Source organism: Sander vitreus, chromosome 9, assembly GCF_031162955.1.
Source record: "Sander vitreus isolate 19-12246 chromosome 9, sanVit1, whole genome shotgun sequence".
NCBI lineage: Eukaryota > Metazoa > Chordata > Actinopteri > Perciformes > Percidae > Sander > Sander vitreus.
In genome coordinates, this window is record NC_135863.1 from 28,551,203 (window position 1) to 28,568,920 (window position 17,718).

A 17,718-nucleotide genomic window follows, 5' to 3' on the forward strand; every position below is an offset into this window, starting at 1 on the left:
TACAATGCAAAGATTGGGTGACAATGCAGTGAGACAACAGTGTGATGAGGAGCTTTTGTCTGTGAATAGGACTCCTCTGGAGCTACTCACATTAAAACCAATCTGTTTGGTTTAAAAGCCTTTATTTTAGTGTCAACTGCTAACTAAAGTAGCTACATAGCTAACGGCAGTAAACAATGTCATCTGGGCTGCCAATGTCATTTAATTCTCCCCAATTCCGGGTTGCATTACTGCTGAAACATGTCTGATTGGGTAGTGTTTGGTTCAGAAGCCTTTTTTCTGCGTTTTTTGACGGTAGAAAGTGCTGCTTCGTTCCACTACAATCTAACGTTAGCATAATGCTAACTATTAAGTAGCTGCATGCTAACGCGACATAGCTGTAATCACGGCCAATGCTGGTCATTTCTCCCCAAATTCCGGTCACTCTACTGCTTGGACATGTCTGGTTGTGTAATATTTGGTTAAGAAGACATTATTGGTGATTTTTCACAGTACAAAGTGCTGCTATATACTCCATCGCAGTAGCTCCAGCTTCAACTAGTGAAACACGGAGCGGAGGTTCCGGACATTCCACGAAGCATGCTTGCCAATCAGAGCAGACTGGGCTTTTTCGGGAGGAGGGATTAAAGAGACAGGCCCTACAGACGGTGAATACAGGTGCAGCAGCCATGGGCAGTATGAGAAAAATACTTGTTAAATACTACAAAATGCAAGTTTAATCCTGAAAATGCTATATAATAGTTGCCCTTTAACAAAAATAAATTACAACATTACACATTATGGCACAAATCAGCTCCTACTACGTGCATCCCGTATCTATATAATGTAGAGTTTTTCCGGCGTGTTTCTACGACGTTAGACAGCCAATCACCAGCATAATTAGATCTTGGTAGAAGCATGCTGCATGCTTATTGGCTCACTGACTCTGATGAGATTTACTCCTTAGGTATTAAAATTGAGTATTGAATGACGAGGCATTTTTCGATACTCAGTACTAAGGAGGTAATTCGGTTCTTGCCTAAAAAGTATTGAATTGGGTACCCAGCCCTACTCTGCAGCCCCCATTGCAGCTAATGAATCCTAGCTGTCTGTAACACTGCTGACATATGGGCAGAGCTCGGAGCTGTGTGAAGAATATGAGTACTCACTCTCTGTGTGAGACGGCAGCACCAGTCCGGCCAGCAGCACCAGATGAAGAGCTCCCCCGGCGAGAGGCGACAGCCGTCTGAATCTAAGGTCCATGGTCTGACTGTTGGTCCTGACGCTGCTGCTGATTGGCTACCACCTCACACATTCACAGAGTGACACCTGCAAAGAGAACTGATGTTAACGATAGAGGTTCTGTAAAAAAAATATTATTAATTGTATTAGGACAATGCACATTAATCAACATTTCTGTAAATGCACCAGTGCTAGCCAGACGTAGCAGCCACTGTACTTCCATGGAGCTTGTAATTGGCGATCTAATGTGTGGCTTTATTTTATTTCTCTGATCTGTGAAATAAACATGTGAACTCAACCCCTCAAAAAATCTGAATGGATAAGAACTAGAATCGAAGGAAGAATCAGAATTGGAATCAGAATTGTTCAAATCCAAATGATGCCCAACCCTACACATACTGTAAGAAATGCGATCCTAAATCAAGTTTTCTGTAACTTCAAGAAATAATACGCGACTCAGCATGTAGAATGAGCAAAGCACTATACCCATCACCTGAAATAAAGTCTGTAGATGGGTACCTGATTTGAGACAAGAACATTGCAAGATTATGGCGCATATTACAACTTTCATTTTCAACCAGAGAAATACAGTATCTTTGAGAACGCAGCGCTCAGCAGTGAAGTGCACTTGTAGTAAGTGAAAGCACCTGGCTCCACTCTCATGTTCCTGCTATTAGTCTAAATCGTCCTGAGCCAAACATGAACTAAAGCAGCAACGCTTCCAGCCCATGTAAACCACAGGGGCCTGGCCGGTGCCAGCTGGTGTTTAAGGGGCCAGGTAAATCTGTTCCGTAGTGAAGTAATACAACGGACCACAGTACAACAGTACAAGTCAATCAACTGCAGATTGCTTTATTTGTATACAAGACACTTCCTTCATTCTATAATGAACTCTATTGTTAGGGCCCTATCTTGCACCCGGCGCAGCGCTGCGCAAAGCCCGACGCAAGTGTCTTTGCTAGTTTAAGACCGATGCAGTTGTCAATTTCCAGTCCAGCGCCAACGTCGTTTAAATAGCAAGTGCACATGGGCACATCTTTGCGCCCATGGGTGTGCTGGTCTTACAGGGAGGTGTGTTCAGGTGAATTCTTGGCGTATTGCTATCTTGAGGCAGCGGGAAGTGATCGCACAAAAACCTGGTCTAAAGTCAATAGCGCAGCATTTCATTGTTATTTTAACAGCAAATTAGTAAAATGCGCCTAGGCTCGTGCACAGCACGCGCACACTATGCTTGTTACACACACACAGGGAAGCGCAGCAGCACACAAACATGCAAAAGATTACAAATAAAAATATTATGGTGCAAATCCGCCATCATTATAGCAATGCGCCATGGCACAAACGCGCCTGGCTTTTAAAGGGAATGGGAGATGACACTCTGATTGGTTTATTGCATGTTACGCCCAAAACACACCTATGAATTAATGAAGACACTAAGTACAACCCTTTCGAACCATGCGCCCGGCGCACGGAGCCTTTTTTCCACCGTCAAACTAGCAAAAGTGGATTTGGACACGCCCTAAACGCACCTGCGCCATGCGCTTCACGCCGTGTGCTTATATCGTTAAAATAGGGCCCTTAATGTTAGTAACTTCATAATCATGCCACTCGAAATAACTACAATCTGTTGAACATAACTTCTATCTGTTGAACATTTCAACTTCAGTTTGGTTTAAATTACAGAGGTTCAGTGATGTGGAATGCTTTACCATCAGATTTTTCAAAGCTAACACCTATCCAATTTAAGTAGCTGTTAAAGGTTTGTTTTTGTCTGTGCAATGTTCTCCCTATGGGATGTCTTTGTAAACAACCCATGCGACTCCTAATATTATTTTACCTTTCGTATTTATTCTGTTGATTTGATATTGTTTGTAATTTTAGTTTGGGCCTCTTTTTCTCTCTCTCTTTTCTTTTCTTTTCTTTTCAGTATTTTAGTTTCTTTCTATTTGAATTGGATTATGCATTGGAGAGTGCTAGATTAAGCCCCTCTGAGGGTTTTTTTTGCATCTCTTTATCACATCTTTTAGTGATTATGAGTATTATTCTGTAGTATTTGTATATGTGTAAACCTATAAACTAAACTACAAAAAACCTAAACAGTCAATAAGTAAACTCTCTCACTCTCAACACATTTACATTTGCATCAAAAAGAAGCAATGTGCTTTTCATGGATCCATGACTTAAATGCATTTCCTGTTTATTTTCTTACAGTGGAGTGACTATACTGTGACACATACAGACCAGTGAATACTGAAAACACTGACGGATCTAAAAGTTTATGTTGATGAAAAATTACCAATGCATGTATGAAATGAATTATCTACACACTCGTATTGGTATTCATACAAAATATAGCCTACAAGGCCTCTAGTGCCCATTGCTCATTATACAGCACAGGAATTCTCACAAGCAGGCATCAGACCTACTTCACAGGCTCCTTCACAAATCACACCAACAGGTTCCTGAATAATCAAGCATTATTGAGACATTTCAAATGGATTATGCCTTGTTTCCTGAGAGAAAACCCCATAGCATTTCAGGATGGCCACAAGGAGGCCCTAAGCTTGTTGCAACAGGGGCAGTGGCCCCCACCCAGAGGCACCACAAAGTACTTATGATTCTTTCATACTGCATCCTGTGTATACCCTGCCTGTTGCTGGTAGTTGCCATGGTAACGTTAGTAGCTTAGTCTGAGAGAACAAGACGTCATGACCCAATCAGGCGTCGAAACGTTGGCGTTAGTGTCGGTGTTGCCAAAGGTCTCCGTTTGCGGCCGTTGCGACTGCAACACAACCCCGCAGATTCCAAACCAAAACGGGGCAAAGGTTTTTCCAAATGTCTCCGGTTTAGGGACTCGGAAACGCCAGAGCAGGGGGAATGAGAGGGGGAAACGTAGAAAATGATATTTGTTTTGAAACTAAAACGTAGCAATGCAAATGTAGCCAAAGTATCACATAAAAACGTCTTTATTTATTTATGGTCGTTTTGCCTTTACTTGACAATTGAGTGTAAAGGTAGACAGGACACAAAAATCTAACCCAGGACATTGTGTGCTTACATGATAAGCACTACTAGGCCATGGGGACACTCCAACAGAACAATTCAACCGAAATATGACTTAACAATACTTGAGCAGGAATAAAAAGATGTATTCACTCCAACCCCTGCGGTTATCAAAAAGAATGCACTGCACAAGCACCCCTACAATAAGCTGTAGCTTGTTGTGGATTATCGCGAACGGGTTTCTTGTGGTTGCCACTGATTCCATGTGGTTACTGAACTGCAAGCACCTGGAACAAGTACAGCCCAGTCTTTACAACTTCACTGATTGCACATCAAGGCCAAATATGTGCTGAGATAGATCGCTGTGAATCCAGGGATCAGAGCGATACAAACCACTGCCTTCTGCCTCAGCACACCAGCAATTTACAGAGAGAGCAGTGGTCCAGCTGTACTTTCCCCTGATCCTCCTCCTTTCTCAAATGAAATCCAGAACAATATGAATCCCATCAACTTCACCATCCGTGCAGATGCACACAGCCGACAGCTCGAATACATATTCAGTTTATCTGCCTTTCAGTATATACGGTATGTTAAATCTGCGTGACAGCTAAACACTTTTTGCTGAAATATATTCAAAAGAAAATACAGACACACACACACACAGAGACACACACACACACACAGAGACACACACACACACACACACACACACACACACGCACACACATTTCATGAAAGCTTTGAATATTTCCACACAGTGTGCCTGAAAACCCACCCAGGTTGAACAATTACAGAACGTCTTTTAGAAAGGGTTCAGAGAAAGTTTGGGGACAATTTCCAACATCTTTGACGTGTCATTAGGTGTGCTTTGACAGGAAGACAGGGAGGTGACTAAGTGCTGGATTTCCACAGTCTTTTCACAGCATTTCTCCATACCATTACTATTGTCTGCCAACAGTGGTGTAGAGACAGCTGCAACAACCCTTTCGTGTGTGCTCACCCGTCTCACAAATCACAACGCATCCATTCTACAGCTCAAACTGTTTAATCACCAATCAGGGGGGGATCCGAGTTACATCCTGGCTCGGTTACTTCTGACATTGCTGCACTGCAGCATTTTGTATCTGTAATAGGACTTAAAACTGAAAGAAGGTAGAAAATTGAAACCTTTTTTTCTTTCTTTTTTTAAGGTTAATCAATCAATATCAGTCAGTTGTGATGTCCCTAAGTTTTGCTCAAGAAAATGACCACAGAAAATAAAATACACACACACACACACACACACACACACACACAGTATGTAGACAGACATTTAAGAAGTTGTATAACATTACATCTTTGCTTTGAAAAAGAACTCAGAGAAGACTCCTGTTCCAACCCATCTGTCCTCTCGTTTTTCCTCCTACACTCCCAAGGCTTACGTAATGCCTGAGCTGTAGTAAGGTTGAAACTTGTAGTTGTAAAAGGCAGGTTTATGTATAATTATTATTATTATTGTAATTTTAATCTATGCCTTAGTTTGAGGTTGTTTTAGCATTTCAGAAAATATTTTCTTTGAAAACCAGACTGTAATATGATACTTAAATGCATTTAATGGGTTTAGTTTTTTGATAATATTGCATGCAATTTAAGCAATGGAAATGTAGCTTTTTCTAAAAAGGAAACAACTCTCTTTTGTGTATTTAGTATTGCTCTTCAATAAAGTAAAGGTATTTCTCATCCGATTGCTCGATCGCTGCAATAGTTGGTAGAATAGTCGTTTACTGGTCTTGCATTGCCAGACCGCCATCTACAGCGCTGCGGAGGAAGGTCTGGCTAGTCCACACAGTTTTCTGGGATGGGAAAAAAACATGCTCTGGTTTATTGGCATTTCTTTAAACCAATCGCAAAAGTCTCGGGAAGGAACTTGTTTTGGTGGAACATTCGTGGTGTACATTCAAAGGTTGTTTTAGTCTTGCAACAGAAAACTCCGATTGGACAGATAGTCTAGCTAGCTGTCTGGATTTACCCTGCAGAGATCTGAGGAGCAGTTAACCATAGTCCTCAGAAATACACCGGAGTTTAGAACGCCAACACAAAGAAAGCGGAAGGTGACGGACATCCAGCCGAAAAAGAGGGACATCTGATGGATCTTCCGGCAGCACCTGAACAATGTGAGGTTGGGATGATGTGACTCCCCCAGAAGGAAGCACACCCTCCCACACTTATCTCCCAGCATCCCTGGAGATATCGTTGTGTGAAGAATGAAAAAATACAGTTTGAGGGAGAAGTTTAAACCCCTCCTACCTTTTTTTAAAAACTGTAATAGTACACTGGCAAAGACTGTGAGCATGATCATTGAAAATAAGCCACAATAAGTCTGTTTTCCGTCCCTGTAGGCTAGAGTCTAGATTTAGTTTAGATTCTCTGCCCGAGCCCGCGAGCCGGGTCGGGCCGATATTTCCCGCCACTATCCTCAGGCCGGGCCGGGCCCTTGATCAAGCATTTGTGTTTTTTTAATCATTACTTTATTAGCCTAATTGGGTGGGGAGAAAGCTATGCCTCTCCAGCTTCTCCCGTAGCTCTGGGTATATGTCCTGCACTGACTTGAGTGTGAGGTAAACTGTGCTACATCGCGTCTCCCCCATCTGTAGTACTGTCTTCGGTAATTGCAACCCGGCCAGATTGTTTCAGATATCTCACGAGTCCTTTAGCGGCAGATATGGTCTCTCCAATACCCGGCGCGTCGTCGGCCAGTGCGTCGGCATGCAGACCGTGGTTCCAGGCCTTTGATTATGTTGCTGCCTTGATCTGTTACCCACACTATTCGGCTGAGGGAGCAGCTAGGGTCGAGGTTTTTTTTTTTTACGTTTATTCATTCGGATCCATTTGTGATCCATTCCATTCTGAATAAACAAACAACGCAGTTTACATGCTTTGTCCTTGTTGCATTATTCATTAAGGCAATAACAGCAAAGCCTCACAGATCAGTAGTCTGGCTTAGGAAGTAACGTGTGGGGCACAGGCTGAGACATCCCAAAGAATTCAGAGTGATATGGTACGATAGCAGAGAGACGATACACTGCTGCTGAGTGATTTCAAATTCCAGACAACCATTAGCAGAAGTATTTGTTGTGAGAGGAGTGCCTGGAAGGTAGCATTGCTTTCATATTTCTGACAATTCATTGTGAACACTGGCAAGAGCGCTGAGTTAGGGTACAGACTGTACAGTGTGGGGATTATGGGAACACATGCTGTCCTAAAATAGCAAAACCAAAGGATTCTAACTATTAAATAAAGACGTATATGAGAAGTCGTAGGGCTGCAACTAAACTGATTATATTGTTGATTCATCTGTTTATGATTTTTTTGCTATTTAATAATTGTTTAGTCTATATAATGTACACAAATAGTGAAAGAAATGGCCATCGCAATTTGACAGTGCCCAAGGTGATGTCTTTGAATGTTCCATAGATATTCAGTATTCATGTAAACCCCACATTTAACTTGATGATATACTGTATCATTGTTTATGGGTATTTTAACTTGATGATATACTGTATCATTGTTGATGGGTATATTATTGTACCGGCACAAAAATAGACTCGTAAAACAGGCTACCATAATGTAAATGTAAAAGGTAATGTCCCAACAACAAACCTTGGTTGGGTGTGTAAAAACTGATATTATAATATTGTAGCTGTGCATAACATAATGACGGAGGATAATGTGATTACATTTATTTTTATTATTATAGCCACTCTAAGTGCACCTGCGTCCTTTTCAAATGATTATGCTTGTTTGACAGTCGCAGTGATCTTCAGTTTAATGACATTTACTGGAGCTTCTACGTACACACACAAGATTATAACGTTACTACCAACTACCAACACCAATTCAAATGAAGCACAGAAAGAGAGTGAGTGAAAGGTTGAGGGTAACTACAGTATATGTGTGAGATAACGTCACTACATTATCTACATGTACTGTATGTGCTAACTGCTTTATAAGTCTCCAGACTCCTGTATGTCTGGGCTGTAAAAAAGAAACCAATAAATGCTCTGCAATCTTGGAGCAATGAGGGCCAATACAATGACTACTGGATGTGTGGAATGCTAGAGTCAGCTCATCTCATTTAGCCGTCCGTCAGGTTTTTGACAATTCCATAGATAAAGGTTGTATCCGAAATTCCACACTAACACGCTATTTAGTAGCTAAAACAGTATGTTAAGATTTTTTTATTATGTCCAAAATCATTAGTATGAAAACGATAGTACATGAATTGCATAGTATTTCCGGTGAAATATTAAAGTATGCAAACACTGGACACTATCCTGGCAAAGGTATCCCACAATGCAATGCGGTAGTAACGACAACGTTCTAAACGGACAGACGGACAGAAACCAAGGAGCTCTGTAACATTAAAACACTTTAATTTATATTTCTACTAGGGCTGTCAGCATTAACGCGTTAATCGCGATGAGATTAAAGACAGAGCATAACGCGTTATAATTGTGTTCATCACGTTAATCGCGTGCACCAAAGATTCTTCATTTGACACTGTCACTGGTTCTGTAACCAAATAATCTTTGCTACGAAGAATCACTACGCTCTAGAATCTTTGGCTTCTAAAAGTTTGACCCTTTGAGGCACCTTTACTTGTTGTCAAGCTGCCACTGACACTTCCAACCTCCTGCTGCAGCCATGGAGATGAACAACACAGTTCTAAATGGCGCATTTTACTTAACCCTTGTGTTGTCCTAGGGTCAGATTTCACCCGTTTTCAAAGTTTGTTATATCAGAAATATGGGTTTCTTACAACCAAATTTCCCAAAAATGACATGGATGCATAATGTACTTGTATGGAACCCATATAACAATCTTCGCAGGTGCAATTAATGATTACTTTCATTGAATTTTGGGCGTTTTATTCAATTTTATAGCATTTGAAAAAAAAGAAATAATGTTTTCAAAACAGTGTCAAGACTAAAGTTTGACATAAAACAGTCTACAATTCACTCAACATCCCCTGATCTTAACTATTAGTGAAAACAATGCATCATTTCTGCTTTTTTAACTCAAATAATGGGTATAATGTCATTTAAATTAGGTGTAATGACCATGAATTTAAAAAAGCGTTGTGAAAAATGACAAAAACATGTGTGTGAAGTGTCAAAAACATTGGAAAAAGTGCCAAAAAAAGTTCATTTTCAATTTTGACTCGGAAGGACAACATTTATTCATTATCATTTATTTACACAAAAGTATGTTGAATGATAGTACACATATTGAGTCTGTAGTGTAGAGTGTGCGATTTCGGACACAACGTAAGAGACTATCATTGATCCAAGGAGTTATGGCATAATGCCATATTAACATAAACTCCAGCAGGAAACATTGAGACTCCCTCTGACTTAGTGATAAGACACGGGTTGGACAGCTAAGAGTGAAAGTTGTGTTTTTGTTCCAAATATATTGATATAGGTATTGAATGACGAGAGCATTTTTCCGATACCCGCTAGTTTAGATCGTTGCCTAAAAAGTATTGAATTGATGAACGATAACAGGAGCAGCATCAGAAACAATAAAGAACACCCATGAACCCATTAAAAAAGCCTAGTCTGGTCCGACTGGTCAGCGTTTCAGGGTCTCAGCATCCGTGCTCTGCTCTCGCTGTCTTTACCGTCCGTTACTGACTGTAACCGAGTATAGCAGCACTTTCTACTGTGAAAAATCACCGATAAAGGCTTCTTAACCAAAAACTAAATTTTTGAAATTAACAACATCTGCAAACAAGATGATGACAGGTTTCCCTGACCCTTAGCATATGTAACGTGCCTGGAGCAGATGACCATGTAAAGAAATCCGGCACGAATTGATGTCAGCTTCATCCGAGAGTAGAAAAAAAACTGATGGAACCGGAGCGTCCGGGACGGTCTGGCATGTGAAGGTTTTGGCTCAAAGGGATTTATTTCACATACGTTTACCTCATTAGTTCAAGCTTTGGTCACGATTAATATGATCACCTGACATTGTAACATTATAGCTATGACAGAAAATTCTGAAAAGCATAATAGTTCTCCTTCAAAAGATTTTTAACTTGATAAGACATTATTTGAAGCTTTGTTCTATCCATCCAATCTGATTCTGAATAAGAGATAATTACCCAAAGTGTTTGGATTTGTCTTTTTATCGACAGCAATGGCAATTAGCTGCAGATGCAGAATACTTTACACAAAGTGCCGTTGGACTGCTATTGTACTCTTTCCGTAATTATGCTAAAACCATCAGTGGCAAATCACAGAAATGGGCTTCATTTGGTTTAATTCAATTCAATCAGCTCTGAAGGGGAAATGATGTGTTCAGTCTCAGAGAAAAGACGAAAGAAAGGAAAGAAGAGCAGCAAGTGAATTGTCTCGGTTGAAACTGTTGAGATTAGGGTGAATTCAGAATGAAGCTTACAGTGAGTTGACAGAGAAAGCGAATACATGTTCACTGGTTGCCTGGACTTCCTAACTCTCTCTTTGGATGCTTGTTCCACTCTTCTGGCAGTCAAAGCCAATTGAAGATTAAAAAAAGTCATAAAAATAGCTCAAAAACTGTTTTATCTAAAGTAACAGCTTTAAAGGTCCCATGCCATGAAAATTTCACTTTATGAGGTTTTTTAACATTAATATGAGTTCCCCCAGCCTGCTTATTGTCCCCCAGTGGCTAGAAATGGCGATAGGTGTAAACCAAGGCCTGGGTACCATACTCTGCATTTGAGAAAATGAAAGCTCAGATGGGCCGATCTGGAATCTTCCCTTTATGATGTCATAAGGGGAAAGGTTACCTCCCCTTTCTCTGCTTTGCCTGCCCAGAGAATTTGGCCTGCCCATGAGAAAGAGAGAGACATCATGGCTTGCAAACAAGCGAAGCATGGCAGTTGGTCAAGGCCACACACCCACCCTCCACCTTGCCCCCCCTCTCTCCTCCTCAATAGCATTTAAAGCTACAGACACAGAAATGGCACATCCTAAGGAAAGCTCATTGTGGGACTGGCTCTAGTGGCTGTAATTCTGCACCAAGGCTGAATTTCGGGAAAGAAACTTCAGATACAGTATTAGGGGACCACTAAGGCCTATATAAAAGCATAAAAAAGCAGCATTTCATAGGACCTTTAAAATCACCAAAACCAGCCAACACAGGAACTATCCAGCTCCAGTTGTATCACACTGTATGGAACAGCAGATATATTAATGTATAATATTCGTTTTACTTACTTAGAACTAAACCCGTCTGAGGCTAGCTTTGACTGTAATTGTTACTGTGAAGTAACTGATCCCCTAAAACTACAGATTGAAAGTGGTTTCTTTAAAACTTAAACATTATCAGATCTGCATCAATGGTGTTGGGGACAGAATTAAAAATATTAGAATCTTGCAATCTAATTGACCTCAGCCTGGATCCCTCAGCCAGATCCATTGAGTTGACACAAACAACAAAATAGAAGAACACAGATACGGAATCACAGAGACAAAAAGAGAGATTGAAGAAAGAGCAGTTGCTGAATGGGTTTATTGTGCACTGGTGATGTGTATTCAGCAGTTGTGTTAATGTCTAAATCCCCAAAGCTTAGTGCACTCTTAAAAGCTTTCCTTTATTTTGTCTTAGTCGGCCCTTCTCACTTCGAGTCCGAAGTCCACAGAGATAAGGGCGGCAGTCATTCAGACAGGATGGAGGGGGGAGGAGCCGCTGTAGGTGTCCGGGACGGGGGTTTGTACCGAGCTGTTGACACCACTAGCCGGACTGAACAAAGCTGAAAGCTGTGAGTGTACTGAGCTGTGTCCTTTAAGCCAGTTACACACCGGCAAATTGATCAGCTAATCATTAACTTTCTATAAGAAGTAAATAAAAGAGGACAAAGCAGGACATGTGACGTATGGCTAAGGTCCACAGTGAAATATGCAACACAACCTGCTGCATGTTACTGGTATCACATGAACATTATGATATCAGAACAATTAAAGGGTAACTTTGTTTTTTTTATTTGTCAACCTGGAGCCTATTTTGTGAATATAAGTGACTGATTGGAACAACAATCTTTGAAATTGGTCCAGTGTTAAGCCAGATCGCTGCAGTATGCAGTGCAATGTAAGTTAATACGGCAACCGTGCAGCTTGTTTACATTCACAAAAGTGCTTGTTTCCCACTGACAGGCTCAGATTAATATTCTAAGTGCCTGACAACATTATTTGAAGAATATCGAAGTAGGTTGACCTTTCTGTTAAAGAGTAAGATCCTTTTTTTATAAAAATATCCCCAAATTGCGTTCGCTAAAGCCACCAGACTCCATGTAAATAAATAGTAATTTTAGCATCGTAAAATACAATTCATTCAAAGTCGACAGAAACAAAATGAAACTATGAAAAGTAGTTTTGGGTCCCCTTTCCACTTTTCCAACAATCACATCTCAAGTTTTGGTTGAAATAAACACATAGTTTACCGATTTACTATATACACGCTAAAAGTTTATTTTTTTTAAATGGAGTATGGTGGGTTTAGCGCTAGAGCTGTTTCTGGTTAAACAGAGGTCTTAAAGAGGTTTTAAAAAGGTCTATCTCTGTATGGATCCTTTCCATAATGTTGTCATTAAATTATTGTTAAAATAATCTAAAAAGAGTCAGCGGCAAAAACAACACTTTTAGTCAACCAAATTGACGATGCACATTTGCCCCATAGGGTTACATTGCAGCCCGGTCTGTGGCTGCCAGTTACAGTGTCCAGGTTGAAAAAAAAATGCAATCATTAAATTCTACAATCCTCTTTCTCTTTGAGAACTGCGCTGTGTGAAAAAAATCCACATCCAAGTCATTCAATTCCATCAGCAGAAATAAAATCAAGATAGAAAACTGTCCTCAACTTTAGCTGCAAGCAATGCGATGTCGTCTGACAATGCACTGCGATGGCTGGTCAAATGCGCGTGAAAAACACATTTCTAAAATATTACTGGTGATCATCACGACCAAAGATGGAGTTACTGCTGCCATGATTACTTTCCAAATATGTAAAATTGAATAATGGCCAAATGAAGCCCCATGAATCATTTTCTTTATCTTCTGAGCCCAATAGATGGCGCTCTCTGTTCAACAAAGTGCTGAAAGCACACTGAGTTGCCATTCCTTGAGCCTTTTTCTTTAAACCAAGAGCGCCATCTAGTGGGCTCAGAAAATAGATAAAATGGTTCATAAAGCTTTATGAGGCTTTATTTGGTCATCAATAGTAAAATCCCATAATTTAAAAACAAATAACAAGGGAGCAAGGAAGGTTAAGGTTGCCTTCACACCTGAGCAGTTTGGTCTCTTTTAACCGAAACCGTGCCGCTTTTGTTGGCTAGTCCAGTTCGTTTGTGTCGGTGTAAAAGCTCATTCAAACTCTGGCGTGGATCGAACAACCGAACTCTGGTCCGCCTAGAACCGGGGGTCTCTGTTCGCTTCCATGTTCACTAGAGTTCGGTTCACTTCAGGTGAGAAAGCGATCCAACCCAAATACAGGAAGTGGACCAAAAACAGAACGTTTATTAAGCTCTAATTTCAACCCTGCACACAGTTTATGGATAACTCCAAATCCATAACCTATTATGACCATACATTGCTTGCTGTCTGTGTGACAATACATTATCATCTCCCTCTCATCAGCATGGTGGCCGAATGGTTAGCACTGTGGCCTCAAAGCAAGAAGGAAGGTTCTGGGTTTGAATCCAGGTCGTTCCGGCCCTATCTGTGTGGCCCTCCCCATGTTTGCATTGGTTTTCTCCAGGTGCTCTGGTTTCCCCCCACCATCAAAAAACATGTACTAGGTTCTCCAGTCAGTGCCCTTGATCAAGGCACTGGCTCAGATCTGGAGTTGGTCCCCGGGCGCTGTAAATGGCTGTCCACTGCTCCCTTGAGGGATGGGTTAATTGCAGAAAATGAATTTCGCTACATGTATGTGTATGCAGTGTTGGGAAGGATACTTTCTAAATGTATTCCGTTACAGAATACAGAATACATGCCCAAAATTGTAATTTGTAATGTATTCCGTTACGTTACTCAATCTGAGTAACGTATTCTGAATACTTGCATTACTTCTACATTGAATTGCATTTTATAAGTAGGAATGCGGCCATCACATACAGCTTACTAAACAGGCCTATTCTGGTGTGTTCTTCTGTTCCAACTGGCTGAATGTGTACCTGAACAAGCAGATAGATTTTGGTACATACTACAAAAATCTAATCGCAGTCTAAGCTACCACAAGCTGATTTTAGCTAACGTTAGCTAGCATGTCGAACGGGGCTAGTCAGTCTTTCAACAAGTCTGGGGATAGCAAATCAGCACGTAAGAGAATGTAAAGTCGCACGTCAACTATAAAATAGCAAGGTGACCAGTAAAACTACAGCAGACGACTACCCTTGGCTAATTAAAAAAATAACTTACTTTAAGATGCTTCTTCAGGTTCGAGGTGGAGTAATTTGGACGCTGAAAGGAAGTTGGTTGCTGGCAAGCAGATGTTGCACTGCATTGTTATATTTCGTTCTCCGTGTTCTTTCTTTAATGTGAAATGCTGTTTGAATTTCCAAGATAGAAACGCATTCCTGCCCTGGCTTTTTTGTGCCGGTTCCTGCTCCATCTCTGCCTCTATCAGTGATCACTCAAATAGCAAATTTTTTCGTTTTCATATTGGGGCTTCTGGGAAATGCATGGAGTTGCCTTAATTTATTCAGAGAGTGAATAAACCCGTGAAACAGAGAAGTATTATCATGTAATCCATTGATTTCAACAATGTAACTGTATTCTAAATACCAACTATTTAAATTGTAACTGTAACGGAATACAGTTACTCATAATTTGTATTCTGAATATGTACATACGCCGTTACTCACCAACACTGTGTGTATGTGAAAATAAAGTACCTTTACCTTAAAACCAGAAAACCCAAGACTGCATAAATTATTTCTGAGACCAAAAGTGTTGGCGAGTTTCACTCGGATATTCTGTCCAATAGACCAGCGACCATTTCGACCGTCTAGCATTTGTTTACAATGTTTGGGGCGTTTGACAAAGTGCAATGTGATTGCTTACCGAACTGAATGAACAATGCAACAATTGGAATTTTGCAAAGAAAATTGCAACTAAAGGTGTGAAAGCACGCTCAGAGTAGGGTCTCCCATCAGTATTCTCTTAGCTCTCAGTAGTCTCAGCGGTTGAAGATGTAATAAGTCCTCTAACAATTCATCTATTTTGCCAAGTACATCATTTACTGTTTATTATTAATTGTGTAATCTGGAAATTATCTCCACCTTTCATTGCGTCCATTCATTCATGTATATGTTTATTTAGTAGTGTCCTATGAGTCAGCTAACAGCCAGTAAGAGATGAAATAAAGCTGCATATGCCGTCAGGTTGGGTGAGAAATGTGGCACTACCAGTTGATTGGCGTCTTAAAGACGTGTACTGTATGGGCCAGGTTTAGGTCTGTTTCAGACTCATGCAGAGTTATCGGGTACTAGAGTCTATCCAAGAGGGAAATATATTTACCCAATGGATGGAGATGAAGTCTATCCCTGGATAAACATAACTAATCTGCATTAGACAATACATCTGAAATGCCAACAAGCCGGAGAGAGAGAGCAAAGCATCGCTGTGGTCGTTGGAACCCACTGCAGTGATTTACACTAAATAAGAGTGCAGCCACTGTGAGCTGTTAAATGATACGTGATGTGAGAAGGGAGATGAGCCTACAGTCGATACCTAGCCTATCTCCTGTCATGGCTCTCCCTGCTGCCCCACAATGCTCCTCTGCAGATACTGATTAGTCCCTCTCATCACTCTGTGGACACTGAGAGATACTATCCAGGCTATTTGTCGACGGGGTTATTCACTGACTGATGGCCCAGACAGCTGGCAGGAAGAAAGACTGGCTGGCAGCCGCAGCAAATAGATGAGAAGCAACCTTCAGAGAGCTTTGATACATCAATGCAGTGAGATGAAGCACTGCACTCATCAATCACCAATCAAATCATTAATCCACCATGTCTGATATCCAACGCCCTAATCAATTCTAGAAAAAAAACCCTCTGTATTCACTGTAGGGTTTTTACTGTGATTATGCAACAATGGGATCAACACAGATTTCTATTAAACATGCATGATGATTTTGTAATAAGTTATAGCCATGTATGTAACAATAATACTCATTTTCGGCTACACTAATGAAACAGCCTCTTTGTCACTATCCGATGTGAGTCCAGTGCAGATGTGAGTTGCGCATGCTCAGATTTAAACGGTTTACGGGATAACGCCAAGGGATCCGGATCCGGCAAACATTTAGCTATCGATGATTGTTTGATTGCTAACGTTAGGTCAAAACGCCATTCAAGTGACAGCCTTTGTTGTGTTTGATTGCTAACTTGTAGCCAGCAGTGAACGAACTTCGTTATGTAGGTCCATTTTTATTGTATTGACATTACAGAAGTCTCTCGTTAGAAGGTTCTTGTAGGCTACTTCAGCCTCTAATCTAGAACTGACATCAGTGATCATGCCGTGAAAATGTGATGCCTTACGCATGCCCAACTCACATCTGCACTCGACTCACATCGGGTAGTGACACTCTTCTCTAAATCTGCAAGGACCTCATTCCTGTTACACTCAAATATTGATTAAGTATTAGAACTCACAAGTACCCAACACAGGACATGTACACAGGCCCATTGGACCAGCAGTGCTGATTTTGGCATTTTACTTTTGACGAAAACTTATATTAGACACATTTTATTCATTTGATAATGGTTCAGTTTAGGCTGGTTTTAGAAAAAAACAGCAAACAATTAGAAGACAACCTTCATTAATACTGAGCTATTTCCTGCCTACACACAGATATAAAATAGCCAAAGCAACATTAACAGAATGTTATTTTAGCATTAGCTTACCTGTTATACATATACCTGCATATTTTGAGATTTGTTCACTTTTGTTTTGTTTTGCATTAAAAGAGTATATAGTTTGTGTTCATTGATCTTTCACATTATTACAATCCTGTTGTCATTCCACATGAAAGCTAAATGAGGTAAATGAAAGTAAAGTTAATGTTATTAGCTAACGTGATAATGTACTGTTAACATTCGCTTAGCTTTTTATAAATGCATATCATGCTTTGCTTCTTTTTTTTGGTCATATTCATGGTTGCAATTCGAATTTATGAATCTGGTAGTTAGCTGGCAGAGACAGGACGTTAATTGTAATACATTTTAATCATAGTTGACAACATTATTTGGGTCTCATGACAGTGTGAGATGGTCCCCATCAAAGTGAAACCAAGTGAGAACATGTCGTGTTGAGAAAAGTTTGGACAAACAAACACAGCTATGTTTTTTCAGTACAACATAAGTCAATTTCCTTCGTATCTCAAGGATGGAAAGAGATGGCTTGGGTGAATAATTTATGTCCTTCTAAAAGCCATCTCTCAGCCAATTACTGCCGGAGCAGCCCAATTTCC

The 17,718-nt window shown here is 40.5% G+C and overlaps 1 protein-coding gene across 13 annotated transcripts in view; it reads right to left on the minus strand.

Annotated features, from left to right (window-relative positions):
- The window catches only part of ptprfa (protein tyrosine phosphatase receptor type Fa), a 300,893-nt gene that overhangs the window by 269,971 nt on the left and 13,204 nt on the right, over positions 1–17,718 (minus strand). For all 13 annotated transcript variants that reach the window (XM_078259537.1, XM_078259540.1, XM_078259541.1 and 10 more), the window contains exon 2: positions 1,149–1,308. In XM_078259537.1, coding sequence (XP_078115663.1) covers positions 1,149–1,242 — 94 coding nt within the window. In that variant the 5' untranslated portion in view covers positions 1,243–1,308. The remainder of the gene's footprint in view (positions 1–1,148; positions 1,309–17,718) is intronic.